This window comes from Mauremys mutica, chromosome 4, assembly GCF_020497125.1.
Source record: "Mauremys mutica isolate MM-2020 ecotype Southern chromosome 4, ASM2049712v1, whole genome shotgun sequence".
NCBI classification, from domain to species: domain Eukaryota; kingdom Metazoa; phylum Chordata; order Testudines; family Geoemydidae; genus Mauremys; species Mauremys mutica.
The window spans coordinates 90,309,988-90,325,478 of NC_059075.1; the positions used below are offsets into that span (position 1 = coordinate 90,309,988).

Consider the following 15,491-nt stretch of genomic DNA (forward strand, 5'->3'; position numbering starts at 1 on the left):
ACAGAAATATCAACTTTCGACCAGCCCTTAGAGCATTCATTGGTCTGTGGGGTGGATGCTGCCCTGGGGTTTCTGAGCCTCACCCGTATCATTTGCTACCTCTACATCTCTTGTTCTCGTGTCACACTGGAGAAGTAAGAAGAGTGGGTCAGGTCAGGACCCAGCTCTGGGCTGGGCACTATTGTTGCAGGCTGGCTGTAGGTCCACGCTGCTGCTGCTGCACGGGATGCCAGAGGAAAGCTTCAGGATGGCAGCCAGGCTCGAATGCCCCGCTCAGCCACTGAGCCACACGCTTCCTGCGCCGCCCCGGGCAAGCCCCGACGCCCTCAGTGCAGGCCTGGCAGAGCTCCGGGGCGGGCCGCGGGCCGGCACAAGCCCGCGGGAGGGCAGACGAGCGCCGCAGCTTTCGCCGAACGGTTCTGCTCTCCTGGGCGGTTGCCAAGGCAGCCCGGGCCTCCGCCTGGGAACTAGGGCCAGCAGCCGCCCGTCCCCCACGCGGCCCGGCAGCCACGAGCCCCCGAACGGCCTCGCGCTGGGTTCTGGGGGCAGGGCAGGACTCGCCTCCGAGTCCCTGTCAGAGGACGGCAGCCCGAGCCCCGCCCCCTCAGGGCCCGCGCGCCCGGACAGACTCGCCGCGAAAGCAAGCAACGCGCAGGCGCAGCCTCGTTTCGCTTGCGCGGGAGCTTAGTCACGTGGGCGTCGCCACTCGCCTCTCTCTGGGGGCGGCGCGTGGCGCACTAAACGGCAGCGACTCTCTAGCCTGCCCGGCGGCCTCGGGACTCTGTGGTGCGCGGCGAGGCTTAATGGCGGCCCCTAGTACCGCGGCTCTGGTGGGGGGCACTCGGGAGTCGGGTTCCGGGGTGGCGGCACAAGGGCGGAAGAAAGCCTACGGCAAGGTACGGCGGGGGAGGGGTTGGTGGCAGGCGCGCGGGATGGGGGAGTCGGAGCCGGGGGGCCCAGTCTGGCCGCCCTTAGCTGCGTCTGCACCCGGGCTCGGTGGCGTGGCTGCACTCGGGGCGGGGGGGAGGGGGATTTCTTCATAGCCCTGAGCTCCGTAGCTGGGTCGATCTGAGTTTCCAGGGTAGACCAGGCCCCAGTGTCTGCACCGCTCCGTTCCGCAGGAGGCTGCGCGTTGGTGTATTTCCTCTTCTTTTAAATGTACTTGCTATTAACTTTGATCTCTTGGTCTTGTATTATGGAATTGCCTACAATGTACATCTCTGTCACCAGCAGTGCTTGTGTGAGCTTGTCTCTAATAAACCTTGCTTTGCTCCAAGTTTTGTCTCTGTATGCGGTTTACTCTAAAATCACTGATTTCCCCCAACCCTGTATCTAAGCGATTAAATAAGAGTCAAATGCAATATAAAGCCGACGTTGGTAGTACAGTACTGTGGTACGTTTAGGTAGATAACTGAAAGCTCCAGCTTAAGTAGCATTTGCCAAAAGTAGTGGTTGATGTTGTCTCAAAACTAAAGCGCATAAAACTTCAAACATCTAATAAAGCTGGCTATAACTAGTACCACTGTTTGGAGATATATATGAGCAACATGCTCTTCTGTAAATAAAAAGCAGCAATTTGACATGCCTGATCTCTGTCCAATTGGGAATGGAGCAACCTGAAGTTGCAACTTCTGGGTGTTCTCCTATTTTCTCCTCATAACAGTCCTATCAGTCTAGTTTTATTTCATTTCTTGCCACCTTTGCTTCAGTTTTCAGCACTTGTTCCCTGCTTTCCCACTGCACTACTCCTTCAAGTGTTCTTGGCTTGGCTTACACAAGTGCTTCATTGTGCCTTGAGCATCTTCATCACACATCACTTTGATCTGTTTCAGTTTGCACTGTGAAATCCTGGAGATGTGAATACAAGCTATTTAAAAAAAAAAAATCTCTGCTATTATTCTGTGAAATTTTGTTCTGTTCCATTTTTGCACTATTCTAGATTAAAAAGAACTGTACATACTACTTTTTTCCAATTTGGAAATCCATCGGTTTCTACGTGTATGCCAACGATTCACACACAAATCAAAGAAATGAGACCTAACTTATTGTCCTATAAATGTTGTATTCTTGTTGAATGCAAAGTTTATAGGACAATAAGTTTAGTTCTCATTCCTTTAATTTATATGTGAATCGTTGGCATACACATAGAATGCCACATAGAATTCTTGTTGAATGCACCATTGTGTCCCATTTAAAAGGTGCTTTCTCAAAGCAGAGCACAGTTGGAGCTTCAGGTAGCAGAATCCTCCATTAGTGCGGGTGACTGCCAAGAATAGCAATTTGAAAACTGGATGGAAGTTGCATTTTAAGGAAAATAGATGCAGGTGAACAGCAAATACTCTTATAGTATTAATCTACTTTATTTCAAATTTAGCTTTCAAGTATTCAACTTGTGAATGCATCTGCAAAATTGGAAACCTGTTTAATTATATATTGGCTGTGTAATATGAGCTTTTTTAAATGTAGCAGGAGCAGGAATCATTCAGGAATACACACATAGTGAAGGATAAAACAAACAAAAGCTTTTTTTTTCTCCAGCACATAGTCAAATCTAGACTACCCGTATGCAGCTTACACCACTTCCAGAATCATTCGTTGTTTATTAAATTTAACCCAAAACAGATTTTTGATAAAGGCCATAGAACTAAATGTTTTATATTTTATGTAAATATTTGGTTTTATGGTTGTTCTGATTCACTCTAAAATTTAATCTGTAAAGTGTAAGATTAAAATATCCAAAAGAATTGCTAGACAAGTATTCTTATAAGTGAGGTCATTAGCAAAATGAAGCTCAAAAAAGATTGGAAATCTTAACATAATTAAGAAAATGATCAGTGCAGCATGTACTAAAGTAAACCCTGACAAGTATCTGAGTTGTTATATTCTCAGCTGATGAGTTCTGAAAACAAAAAGTCAACAATTTACATACCAGCCATAAGACTTACAGCTTTAAAGGCACACTGTCAAAGATCAGTTCTGTCTGGGGAAGAAATCACTTTCTGTTGCTCAAAGTAAACAGTAAAATTCTAACAATTCAAAAATATTGGCAGGGAAAGTATTATCTAGTTTGTTTACTTTGTTCACTTGATAGTTCGTCCTTTATAGCCAGTTTTGTTGTTTTGCCTAATGTAGTCAGTCATTTTGGTCAGTTTCTGTGGCTCTCTTAAAAAACAAGGGAGGGGAGAAAAATATGTTTAATAAAAGTTTGGAATAAAATTTTTCAAAGCTCTTAAGTCCCCATTGGTTTCCAAATTTTAGGTAATTGTAGAAACAGAGGGTAACTTCATGCATTTCAGTCATGCAGCCCTTAGGAGCTCTTCAGGGCCAGAGCATCAATCAGTTCTCACATAGTTAACCTGACTTTTCAGATAACCAAGAATTTTGGTTCAGCAGAGTTTAGATAATCTATGTTTGACTGTAAATACATTCCTTTAAATTGAGGGCTGCAGCCTGAAATCAGTTAAGCAAATAGCCAATGCATTTCAAATATAGCCAACAAAACAAACTTGCTGCTCTTAAAATGAAAACCGCATATATTTCTCAACCACTTGAGTAGTGTCAAGTTTTTTTTTTTTTTTTTTTTTTTTACTGCTGCCATAGCATTGAATGCTTTTGCTGAGGGTTCTGGTATGTCTCATGGAATTTTTTTAAAACTCAGAAAATTAACAGAGCATTACTTAATCGCAAAGCAATAATACACAAACCAAGGCACAAAAATGTTCAGGAATAATAAATATAGTAAAAACTGTTATTCTGTAGTATGCTTGCTTCTGTCTTCAAACTGCTATAGAATTGTGCACTGGAAACTGGTTTGATGCTCACTGAAAATAGTGCCCTAGAAAGCCATTTGGTTTTGGATTTTTACTTTTAGAAACAACTATCTCATGCAAGACACCTGTGAACTGTGTCTGCAGTGAATAAATGGTAACATTCTGATGTGTTCCTCATTTATTCATATTTATATTTTAACTGTGTAACTAAGTTTTGAATATACATTTTGAACATATAGGTAACATTGGTGTTAGGTTTAGGAAAACTCTGAAGCATTACAATCAAGGGGATTTCTGCTGCAAAAATGCTGCATGCAATTGATTTTCATGGTCTCTGTTTTTAAAAGATATATTATCTAGTCATTGTCCTGTGTCAAGAAACCTTTCTAACCTTTAGACACTTACATAAGCTGCTAGCATCATTTTTATATTGGTTAGGGTCTGAAACACTTTTTTTCATTAAATATTAGTTTTTATTGTTGCTAGAATATTACATTTTGTGTGCTGAGTATCTTGCTTTTATCTTGTTGGAAGCAGTAACTCAAGTAGTTCCAAAATACCTTTTTCCAGTGTACAGCTGGCTTTTGATATATCTATAAATAAAAGATTGATAGTACTGTCTTCATATTTAGCAAAATATGTACACTTTATTCTTGTTAATGTTTCCCAATTTATATATTTGCCTAATCCTTTATTTAAAAAAAAAAATCATTTGGTTGAATTTATATCTCCAAGTTAAGTTTATGTTCTTAGTTCAAGATTACTTGTGAGTGGGCTTGGCATTTTGAAAAGCAAGTTAACTCAATATGAATGCTTCTTAACCCTTTGGCTTCAAGCACATACAACTTGCACCATTGTGTTGCCCTAGAAAATCTCTCAAAGCTTTTATTAAACATTTTTACACTTTTCAGGGCTAATGTTGGGCTTGCATCTAGCTTCGATGTGCGTATCTTACCAAACGACAGTGTATCTAAGAGAGTACACTTGGAATTTGTACTTTTCCATAGATGAGTTTAGATATTTAAAGTAGGTCAACATTTACCATAAAGGTGAATACAAGCCTCCCCCCTTCCTGAAAGGAATATAAATATATACTATAGCTTAATTTCTGAATAAAATCCAACATATCCTCAGCCTTATCAAGTATAATAAAAGGAAATAGAACACTAATATTTCTTAAAACTTAATTTTAGGGTTTTTTAACACTTGAACCTAGTCTCTCAAGCTCACAGATAAAGGTTTGCAGCACAAATCTGATTGATTTTAATGCTTTCTCCAGGGTGATCCTCATAGAAACTACTAAAGACTACAAAGAATTGATTCTAGGCAAAGTAACAGTGAAATAGATTATACTGATCAAGTAACATGGATCCATGTTCAGTTGGAATTCAGCTCCATACTGCTAATGAATGTCATAAGATATACTATACCCGTCACGCTGGCTTCAAGACTAAGCAAGATCTATCTTCATCCGATCTGCTACTACTTCAGCTTAGGACTGGAATGACTCTTTCTGAGAACAATACTATCTGCTTCCATCATGCAAAAATTTACATTGACAGATTTGAAGATCTGCAAAAATCATGTTGTGACCCATTTAACATACACAGGAAAGTATCAAAGAAAAACTTGCGTGCAATCGACTTAGATGATGCAGCTTTTCTAAGTGCCAAGTTTGGAAGACAGTTTGTACCTGGTTGGAAGCTTTGTCCAAAGTGTACACAGATAATCAATGGAAGTGTGGATGTTGACGCTGAAGATCGCCAAAGAAGGAAACTTGATTCAGACGTATGTATATGGGTCGATTTTTCACCCCTCTAACCTCTACAAGCTAATGGGGTGGGGCTTGATTTGAGTCCTACATAAAGAAAGCTCTTAACTTGTTTCCTTAAAATGTGAAAGTGTTAGTTTTTTTAATGTACAAGAGATAATATTTATAAACCTTCTTTTAATGGGTATGTGCTTTAAAGGGAGATCATCAGTCTCTTTTGATTTTTATACTAACTTTTTTTTAAAAAATCTACTTTCTGTCTTGACATTTTAGGGAAAAAAAGGGAGGGGGTTTCTGCTCCCCCATAGATGTGTGTAAAGGTCTCTTCTTGGGCTACTAGCTAACACATTCTAACACGTTACTAAAATCTAATGTAGACAAGGCTGGATGTACTTTTGATGTGTTAAACTGATCCTGTTAAAAGATCACACTTTTCCTGGGATTTTAATGCCGCTAGCTTAGCATGTGATAAAGTGTTCACTGCCTGTCTACAGTAGATATTTAGAACATGTTAGCTAACCTGTTCTAACATGCTTGAAAGTCCTAGTCTAGACTCAGATATGTCTACATTGGCAAGTGAAAGACGCAACTTTTGTCATTGAGATGTTAAAAAAAAAAAAACCCTCCCGAAAGACACAAGTTTTGTCGACGAGAAGTGCCAGTGTGAACAGCTTTTGTTGGGAGTAGAGCTGACAAACTGCGGCTACACTGTGCACCTTTTAGTGGCACGGCTATAGCGGCACAGCTGTGTCACTAAAAGCTGCGTAGTGTAGACATAGCCGAAATCATAGTGCTGCTAAATGTACAAAAAAAATTTACAAACTGAACAATGCTGGCTTTTCTGTCATACTAAAGTATTGTCTAATCCAGCAGTTCTCAAACTTCATTGCACCGTGACCCCCTTCTGACAACAAAAATTACTACACGACCCCAGGGGAGGACCGAAGACCGAGCCCTGCCACCAGGGGTGGGGCCAAAGCTGAAGCCCAAGAGCTTCTGCCCTGGGCGGGGGGCATGTAACCTTAGCTCTGGGCAGTGGGGCTTGGGCTTGGGCTTCAGACTTCCTGGGGCCCAGGGCCAACACCAGCCTTGGCAACCCCATTCAGATGGGGGCGTGACCCACTTTGGGGTCTTGACTCACAGTTTGAGAACCCCTGGTTAATCAAACAAAATCTGAATGATACATTAATTGCAGACTTTTTCAGAAGTATTGCATACTGTACAGAAATAATTCTTACCACAAAAAATTGGCTGGAATTGTTTATGGTGGACTGAGTCTGTGATGTTGTGGGTTCAGTCCTACAAGGTACTGTACTAAATTTGGCATATTTGTGCTGCTGAACGTGACAAAATGACTTATTGTGTTATTTGTCTAGAAGGTAAACAAGACAAACTCATTGGTAGGGATGAATCCTCCCTTTATGTACATACGTTATTTCAGAAATATGGCACAAAGCTTATTTTTATTCGTTTTACTGTATATCCTCAATGTCCAATAGACTTGGTTTAGGAATTTCTGCATTTTGACTTGTCATTATCTGAGGCGCTATCCAGAACACGTCCGATTTCTTTTTATTATAAAAATTCTCGTCAAAAGTTTAGTGGCATCATGGGACAGTTTTTCAAATTCTACTACTCAGCCGATGTAAATGTGTTTAATATTTAAAATTACAAGCCATTTTCCTGTACATATTAACTCCTTTGGAGAGAATTATTTCTTGATCCAGCGATGTGAAGAAATGGAGATGGAAACTTTTTTTCTCTTATGTATTCAGAGGTTATAAGAGAAGAAATGGAAAACAAAGGACTTAATGGGAATAAAACCAGTATGTTAATTTACCATTTTGAGTTGCAGATTATGCTTCTAAGAGAAGATAGCCTTTGAAATTTAGAATCAGCTGCCCATGTAGCTATAGAGCATTCCCAAAAACTATATTTTAACAACACATCAGAGCCTTATTAGGAAAGGGATAGAGGTCAGAGTGAGTGAGAACTAGAAAATAAGAACCCTTACAATTATTAAAATAAGGCTTTTATATTACTATTTATTCATATAACTTGCATCACTAAGGATGGTACGGTTACCTCGTGTAATTGTCTTCTTTTAAGATTCAGATTGTCCTCTGCTGATAGATGCAGCACTTGGCCTCAGCTTTGTGCTTAACAATTTACTTGAGGCTTCACAACATCCCAGCTTGATTGTCAACTCTCCTATGGATTTGGTTTGGTATTAATATTTAAAATGAAAATTTCTATCTTTGTTCAGGGGCGAACAGCTAAAGCTTTGAAGTCCTTGCAGTTTGCTAATCCAGGACGACAGACTGAATTTGCTCCAGAAAGCAGTAAAAGGGAAAAGAGAAGGCTACAAACAAAAAGCACATCGGTTAATTCGGACAGGTGGGCTGTTTACTATGTTAGTTCATGTTTAAAATTTGGGATGTTTGGATTCTCTCTCTCTTTTTCTTTTTTAAAGCTTGGAGGAGTGATGACAAAACTAAGCCTTTATTATATAGCCCAATCTCATTTTTGAGGTAACCTATTAATTTTGTTTCAATGTATAGAATATTACAATAAAATATTTTGTCAAACCAGAATGGAATAAAATATTAGTTAAAACGTAGCAATGCTTACTGACTGAATTTAGACATAGCAACTAATTCCATGTATTATGCAAAGTAAAGTGTGACGGTAGGCAAAACAAATTAAGCCAAATAATGCAGGTCTTATGAGAGGGAAATATTCATGCGACTAATCACCTTTCATTGTACTAAATTCAATATAATTCCTGTCACACTTCTATGGCATAAAAAAGCGATATATAAATAAATAAAAATCTTCCAAGTTGGAAAAGGGTTATCCATCATTTTTGGCAAGACCCCACAACTTCAGCTTTTTTTAATGTGGTTTTCCCACACGTACACCTGGCTTTTTTTGTTTTCACTTTTTGGATTGACTAGAATTAACTAAGATATAAGCTCTGAGTAAAGTGTAAAAGGAATATTTCCTCAGCTGTCAAAAGTACATCGTATATTGTTGTGTACAGTCTCTTGAAATGCAGCTCTACCTCTTGCAAAAGATTATTTTATTGTGTATTCGTAAACTGAATTGCAAGTGGCTTAATATGGAATGATGGTAAGGAAGAGATTGAGAACCTTCTTGTTAACAACCTCTGCTCAAAAGAGCTACAAAAATTGTGGCTCCAGTTTTCAGAGGTCAGATTTTAATGTATGTGGTTGACAATAAGCAGTGAAGTATGTGTAATTTTTAGAATGGCTTGGTGTTAAACCTTTCAGCACAAGAAAATTGTGGACAAAGTTTAATTCCTCTCTTCGTCCATTGCTAACTATTTGTAATTAAGTAAACTGGAAGGTCTTCTGTTATGAATTCTGCAAGTAACAACTGTTTTTCATTATACAGGCAAGTAATCCCAGCAAAGAGTAAAGTCTATGATAGCCAGGGACTTCTGCTTTATAGTGGGATGGACCTCTGTGACTGTCTTGATGAAGATTGCCTGGGATGCTTCTATGCTTGTCCCAAGTGTGGTTCCAACAAATGTGGAGCTGAATGCCGCTGTGATCGCAAGTGGTTATATGAACAAATTGAGATAGAAGGAGGAGAAATTATTCGCAATAAGCATGTGGGTTAATTTATAAGTTTTTGTGTTGCATTCCAATGCAAAATTTGATGGTCCAATGAAAATCAATGGAACCTATCATAACGCACATGAACAGTCTGTTCAGACTTACAAATTCATTGTTTGATATGGTTTTAGAAAGGTTGTTACTCATACTAATTGTGTATTGTCACACTTCATTCCACCTTGTACTCATCCATACAAACCAGCAAAAAAGGCTGGAACAATGCAGTGCTTGACTGTTCAGTGAGAGTTTGAAACTGAGTGGCTGGTTAAGTGCTAAAAGAAATTTGAGATTAGCTGCTGCATATGCCCTGCTCTGTAGAGAGGGCTCTTTCTCCATGCCTCTCTCCTTTCTCCCTCTCCCCTTGAAGACTTGGTGTTCATGTTTTTTTTACTATCTTTTAAAAATAAATGTAGTCTCTTTAAGTTTAAAATGTAAGCAGTGGCAATCATGACCAGTATTAGCAGGTGTATAACAAATACTAAATGCTGTATTTTCTAAAATGAGTCTTGGGACTGTTATAACATAGTTAAACATCTAACAATATAGGGGCTAAATCACCATGTTCATTGCACTGGTTTGCTATAAATATACTTTTAAAATATAAATAAGCTCTGTCCTAATTATTTTAACAGTATTTAGCACTTAGGGAGTGCTCTCTCACAGATAGCAGTTGAAGTTTCTGCTAGTTGCACCATTGTAAAAGAACTAATATTTCAGGATAGGGAAAATCCTGACTTTAACACCAAAGTTATAAAGACTGTCAGCACTACTTGTACAAACCCATTGTTTTGGAGCTTGATAACTGGTATGTGTGCTTACAAAAAAAAACAAACCTTTCCTGAATGAAATTTGGCACGTACTGTGTCTATTCAGTTTTGAAATAAAACTCAATAACCAACTGATTCCTAATGACAGGAGCACAGTTATGGAGGCAGGACTCAGCAACACATTGTTTAAACAGATCTTTCCCAGCTAACCTAGCTGTGGTTTGTCTTCTGTTTTTTGTTTGTGTTGTTCGTTGGGATGGGAAAAGGGTGCCTTTCTTTTGAAGATACCTTAGTATTACAGTACATTTGCGAAAAATATTTAAATAATCACTTACAGATTCTTGCTAAATAGATGAAATAAAGTGGCTTAGAATCATAGGCCTAGTCTACACTGGGGGGGGTGGAATCGATCTAAGTTACACGACTTCAGCTACGTGAATAACATAACTGAAGTCGACGTACTTAGATCTACTTACCATGGTGTCTTCACTGTGGTATGTCGACTGTTGACGCTCCCCCGTTGACTCCGCCTGTGCCTCTCGCTCCGGTGGAGTACCGGAGTCGACAGGAGAGTGCTCGGCGGTCAATTTATTTTGTCTTCACTAGAGGTGATAAATCAACCCCTGCTGGATCAATCATTCCAGAGGTAAGTGTAGACATCCCCATACAATGCTCTTATAGCCCCTAACTCCCTGTCCCCAGCCAGGATACTGGGTATGGCCAGTTGCTGATGCTGCCCCTTGAAACTATGGATAGCTGACAAAATGTAGAACAACCTGAACGCTGCTCACTTACACTGGGGACTGGATCAGCAGTGGACAAGAGCAAAGCCATCTTGCAACCCACTTCCTAAACTGAACTGGGTGAGCAAAAGCTGAATCTGGCATATTTTACGTTTATGGCCATGTGCATGTGTGGCATCTGGATTGTAGTGATTTCCATAACATTTATCACAAGCCTATGATGGAATTGCTTCTCACTATTTCGCTTCTCTCTTCAGCTACTACAGGGAATCATAGCATAAAGAAACTACTTTGTGATATATTTCTGTAACCATCTGCCAGATTAAATATCTAGTTTTACACACACAAATTTTTTCATGTTCTTTGGAATTGTCACTGCATTGACATTTGTTGTTCTGCTTTACTATAAAGTCTTCCTTGGGTTCTAAATAGACTTGTAGTTAATTCTGTAGTAAACAAAAGTTCAACTTGGCTAATCCACGGTAGAGTGAACTGCATATTTTAATGGCTTTTTTAGGTAAAGGTTTACACATGCAGCTGAAATAGTCCAAATGTCTTTCCTCTGTTGTTTATAGACTAAAAATAGTCAAACTGCTGTGCAAATCAATTGATTTTAAATAATTTCAACCAAAGACTAACTTTATTATATCTAGCTTCAGACAGAATAAAGATTTCACATCTGAGTTTTACAAAACTCCTGGAAATAAATTTTTATAGTAGAAATGCTAATAAATTCTTAACAAGTAAGACCTAGCAGCTGTACAGTTGAACGTAGCATTATTTTTGAATAAGAGAAACAGAGAAACATAGTCTTACTGTGGCTTCAGACTTATTTTGTCAGACTTTTGGACTATTTTGCATAAATTTTCCGCAAGGATGCCATGTAACTATTGCCGTTTGAATTGCCCCCCCAATAACAGTCCAGGAGGCTGTGGCTGCGTTTGAGAAATGCTGGTGTAGTATAGGTATTTTCATTTCCAGTAAATGATGTGAAACTCAGGAGGTTTGTAGCTGTAGAACTAAGATTTCAGATTTCTGGTTGGTTGTATGTAAAATTACTGTTGCTAACTTCATGGGGTTATGCTGACATCTGCTGGTACTCATGAAATATTAAACTCCAAATCAGACTCGTACTGAATTTTAATCTGCTTACTTTTAAGAAAATGTTGGACGTTCTTTTCTTTTATCATTGGATTTTTGCTTCATTCAGTAGTAACTGTGAAATAATTCACTGAAATGGAATGTAAAAAATCTCTTCACATTCTAAGTTCTGGTAGGTTTCAGAGTAGCAGGTGTATTACTCTGTATCCGTAAAAAGAACAGGAATACTTTGTGGCACCTTACAACATTAAAACACAATCTGACTCCTTACGCTATCAGCTTCATAAGAAGTCTTGTAATTTTTCATAATCAAATGCAAATAAATGACACTAACTTTTAACTTGGTCAAATGTACTTAGTCTTTCCGCTTACTACTTCAATAGTAATGTTATGTACATTTTTTAAGTTAAATGAAGAGTTAAAAATTGTCTTCAGTTACCATGCAAGTAAAAATAATGTTGCTGCTGTTAGTCTAACAATTCACTGGAAACACTGGGTACTTTGAGTGGTTGCTTTAGATAGGAGTGCCTAACTGAAGGCTGTCCTTAGTGCAGGTTTCACTGTAACAAGAGCAGAGGAACTCTTATTTTGCTCAGAACTCTGTGCAAATACCAAATTTGCTATTCCTTCTAGGAAGTGGTCTCAAGAGATTTTGTTTCGCTACTCAGTTTTTATATAATCTTTAGCTATTAAAGTCTAAAGATTATATACTGTGTGATCATGAAGGGGCATTCTCCGATATCTCCAGCTTCATAAGTCAGAAAATAGGTGCGTGGTTACAGCATTGTTTGTGGGGTAAAGATTAAATTAAATGCTCAAAGTATAATCATAATTGAAAATGCAAGCCTTAGTCATTGATTTGCTGATCTCAAAAGATTCACAGTGGATAGTGAGTCTAATTTCTGAAAACCTGCCATATTGCCACAATATGAAGATGTGCAGACAGTTGGAAGAGAAGTGAGGACCCTGTGATCCCCATTGTATGCTGTTCTCTTGGTACTGGGGATTCCATGAGATGCACTTAAGTTCACTTTTAATTCTTCTATCGGGACTAGGGTTTGTCTTCCTTTCCTTCTTTTCTTCTCTTCCCTTCCCTTGGAAGTTTGGGGGATCTGCTGGAACTGAAGGGTAAACCTACTTGGATTGAGGTTGGAGATGAGCGCATTCATACTGGCTCCTGCAGAAGAAATGCTGTCAGGGACTTCCTGTTGTGGTGTTACGAAGTGCAGAGTGAGAAGGCAGGTAAGCAAATGCTGAAAGGGCCACCCTTGCTCTTTGGTCTGCCCTACTCCATGGTTGTGGAGTCCAAATGAAAGGTGTCTATTTAGATGAATAATGCTGCTGAGATGACAATTTACATTCCTTCTTCCTCAGAGGAAGAAACCATCCTTCCCCCATTTTTGCCTTACGACGTATCTGCCCAGGAGTTTTTCTTCATCAGTGATAACCTTTCCAATCAGACATTTAATAAGTAATTTCATCTCTAATTCGGTACCAACCTCCTCTCTTCACAGTGCATTATAAAAATGAGAATCCTTGCTTGTTCCTTTAGTCTTTCATGCTTGTAGTGGGAAGAGCAAAGACCAGTGAGAGTGTAAATAAGGTGGCGTGCAACATCAGCCTCCTATCTCTGCAAAGGCAAATGGAAAAACGTATAGTCTGATTGTGTTGTGTCAGAAGTGATTAGCAATAGTTAATTGTGACTTTTTTTTTTTAGGCAGGCTCAGTTGTATGAATATCTTATCTTTTACTTTTATCAGTGATCATTTAAAAAACTTCAGTCTGCTCCTCTTCTAGTTTCTGCAGCAGGGTCACAAGCAGTGCATGTTTCTTTAATGAGACTCTATACGATACCCAGGGTCTATAAGCTTGTTTTGTAATGGCACTTATCATTCTATAGCCTTTAATGATTAGAGCACAGTGGTTTGGTTTCCTAGTATCCTGCAAGTAGATGAGCTCTATAACATGAGGTAACAGTTGCCTGCTTGCTTGATTAGCCTGTAAAATGAGCTCTTCCCTGCTGCTTATACTGTGGTTACTAGAGCCAAAATCAGAGATATCAAACAATGATTTACCATTGTCCTGAGGCCTTCAGTTTCTGTTATGAGAAGTATCAGGCCTGACACTGGTGTCATTTAGTGGAATGAACAGCATACTAAAGAGATGTGTCTGAAAGTGTGTACATATAAAAAGAAAAGCTATGGTCATGTTATAAGGTAGGAAAGCAATGGCTCTCACATCACCTATAGAAAGTAGCCAACTGTCTCTAGATTGTGGTAACATTCATGCTGAATGCCTCCCAGTGCTGCTGTTCTTCTGTTAAAATGAAAGCCAAGCTCCTGTCCCTGATGGTTGTGTTAGTATAGCACATCACAGGGACTGGAGACTGTTTCAAGGGAAAATTTGTTGAAGCCTGATCAACCTGAGACAGAGGAAATAGACCAAAATCATAATTTGGGCCACAATGTAGTTTTGGTGATTGCCAGCAGGCCATAGCGGAAAGGTGCAGGAAGAGGTTAAGAAAAAGACAACAGGCTAGAGTGAAGCAGTGTTGGCAATAGGAGAAATGGACACAACAGTTTGAAACATGACTATATGATGACCGGGAAGATGTTGGCATAGGACGCGATTGTTGCATTCATGCCCCATCTCCACAATATGCAGTGCTAATGGGAATGGTTCCTTAATACCTATCCTTCCAAACTGATACCTTTCATGGGGAAGACTACAGTGCAAAGCATGTTTTCCATTGTGGACTTCTCTGTGTTAAAAAGGTCTGTCATAGACTGTAATCTAGGGGAGGGCAAACTACAGCCCGCCGGCTGGATAAGGCTTTCAATCCAGCCCGTGGGATTGCCAGCCCCGTGGTGCAGCGGGGCTAAGGCAGGCTCCCTGCCTGCCCTGGCCCTGCCCCACTCCCGGAATCAACTGGCACCATGTCCCTGCGGCTCCTGGGGAAAGGGGGGGCAGAGGGTTCTGTGCACTGCCCTTGGCTGCAGGTACCGCCCCCCGCAACTCCCATTGGCCGGGAACTGCAGCCAATGGGAGCTTCGGGGGTGGTACCCACAGATGAGGGCAGCGTGCGGTGGAGCCACCTGCCCCACCCCACCCCCAGGAGCCACTGCTGGACATGCTGGCCACTTCTGGGAGCGCCACAGGGCCAGGGCAGGCAGGGAGCTTGCCTTAGCCGTGCTGTGCGCCGCTTCCACCCTGGAGCCACTTGAGGTAAGCAGTGCCGGGCCAGAGCCCACACCCCTCCTGCACCCCAACCCTCTGCCCTGAGCCCCCTCCTGCACTCCCTTGCACCCCAACCCCTCCTGCCCCCCAACCCCCTGCCCTGAGCCCCCTCCTGCACTCCGCACCCCCTTGCACCTCAACCCCCTCCTGCACCCTGCACCCCAACCCCTTGCCCTGAGCCCCTTCTTGCACACTGCACTCCCTCCTACCCCAGCCCTACATTCATGGTCCTGCATACAATTTCCCCATCCAGATGTGGCCCTCGGGCCAAAAAGTTTCCCACCCCTGCTATAATCTGTTTGCACTCCACCATGCAATTGCATCTACAGAGACATATATGAATGATTTAGCTCCATCCATTGAAAGCTTGGTTTTCTGTAGGTATCTTGAGCACTGAATCTGTCCAGACCGTCGCAACGTTGTCCCATCAGTGGATCTTCCAGCCCCAGCTCTAATCTGCC

At 40.7% G+C, this 15,491-nt stretch overlaps 1 protein-coding gene across 1 annotated transcript; it reads left to right on the forward strand.

Moving 5' to 3' along the window:
- The first annotated feature begins 740 nt into the window (after positions 1 to 740).
- LOC123368443 (ADP ribosylation factor like GTPase 14 effector protein) lies at positions 741 to 12,133 on the forward strand. Its single transcript, XM_045013231.1, has 4 exons — positions 741 to 896; positions 5,050 to 5,558; positions 7,808 to 7,938; positions 8,959 to 12,133. Exons 2-4 carry the CDS (start codon positions 5,136 to 5,138, stop codon positions 9,185 to 9,187), a joined length of 783 nt encoding a protein of 260 aa, XP_044869166.1. The 5' UTR covers positions 741 to 896; positions 5,050 to 5,135; the 3' UTR covers positions 9,188 to 12,133.
- Positions 12,134 to 15,491: the final 3,358 nt, after the last annotated feature.

Excerpts from the sequence above, each read along its gene's own strand:
- LOC123368443 (XM_045013231.1), top strand. The coding sequence starts at position 5,136 with ATGGATCCATGTTCAGTTGGAATTCAGCTCCATACTGCTAATGAATGT. Across the intron at positions 5,559-7,807 it reads GAAGGAAACTTGATTCAGAC|GGGCGAACAGCTAAAGCTTT; the intron begins GTATGTATATGG and ends ATCTTTGTTCAG. Across the intron at positions 7,939-8,958 it reads ACATCGGTTAATTCGGACAG|GCAAGTAATCCCAGCAAAGA; the intron begins GTGGGCTGTTTA and ends TTCATTATACAG.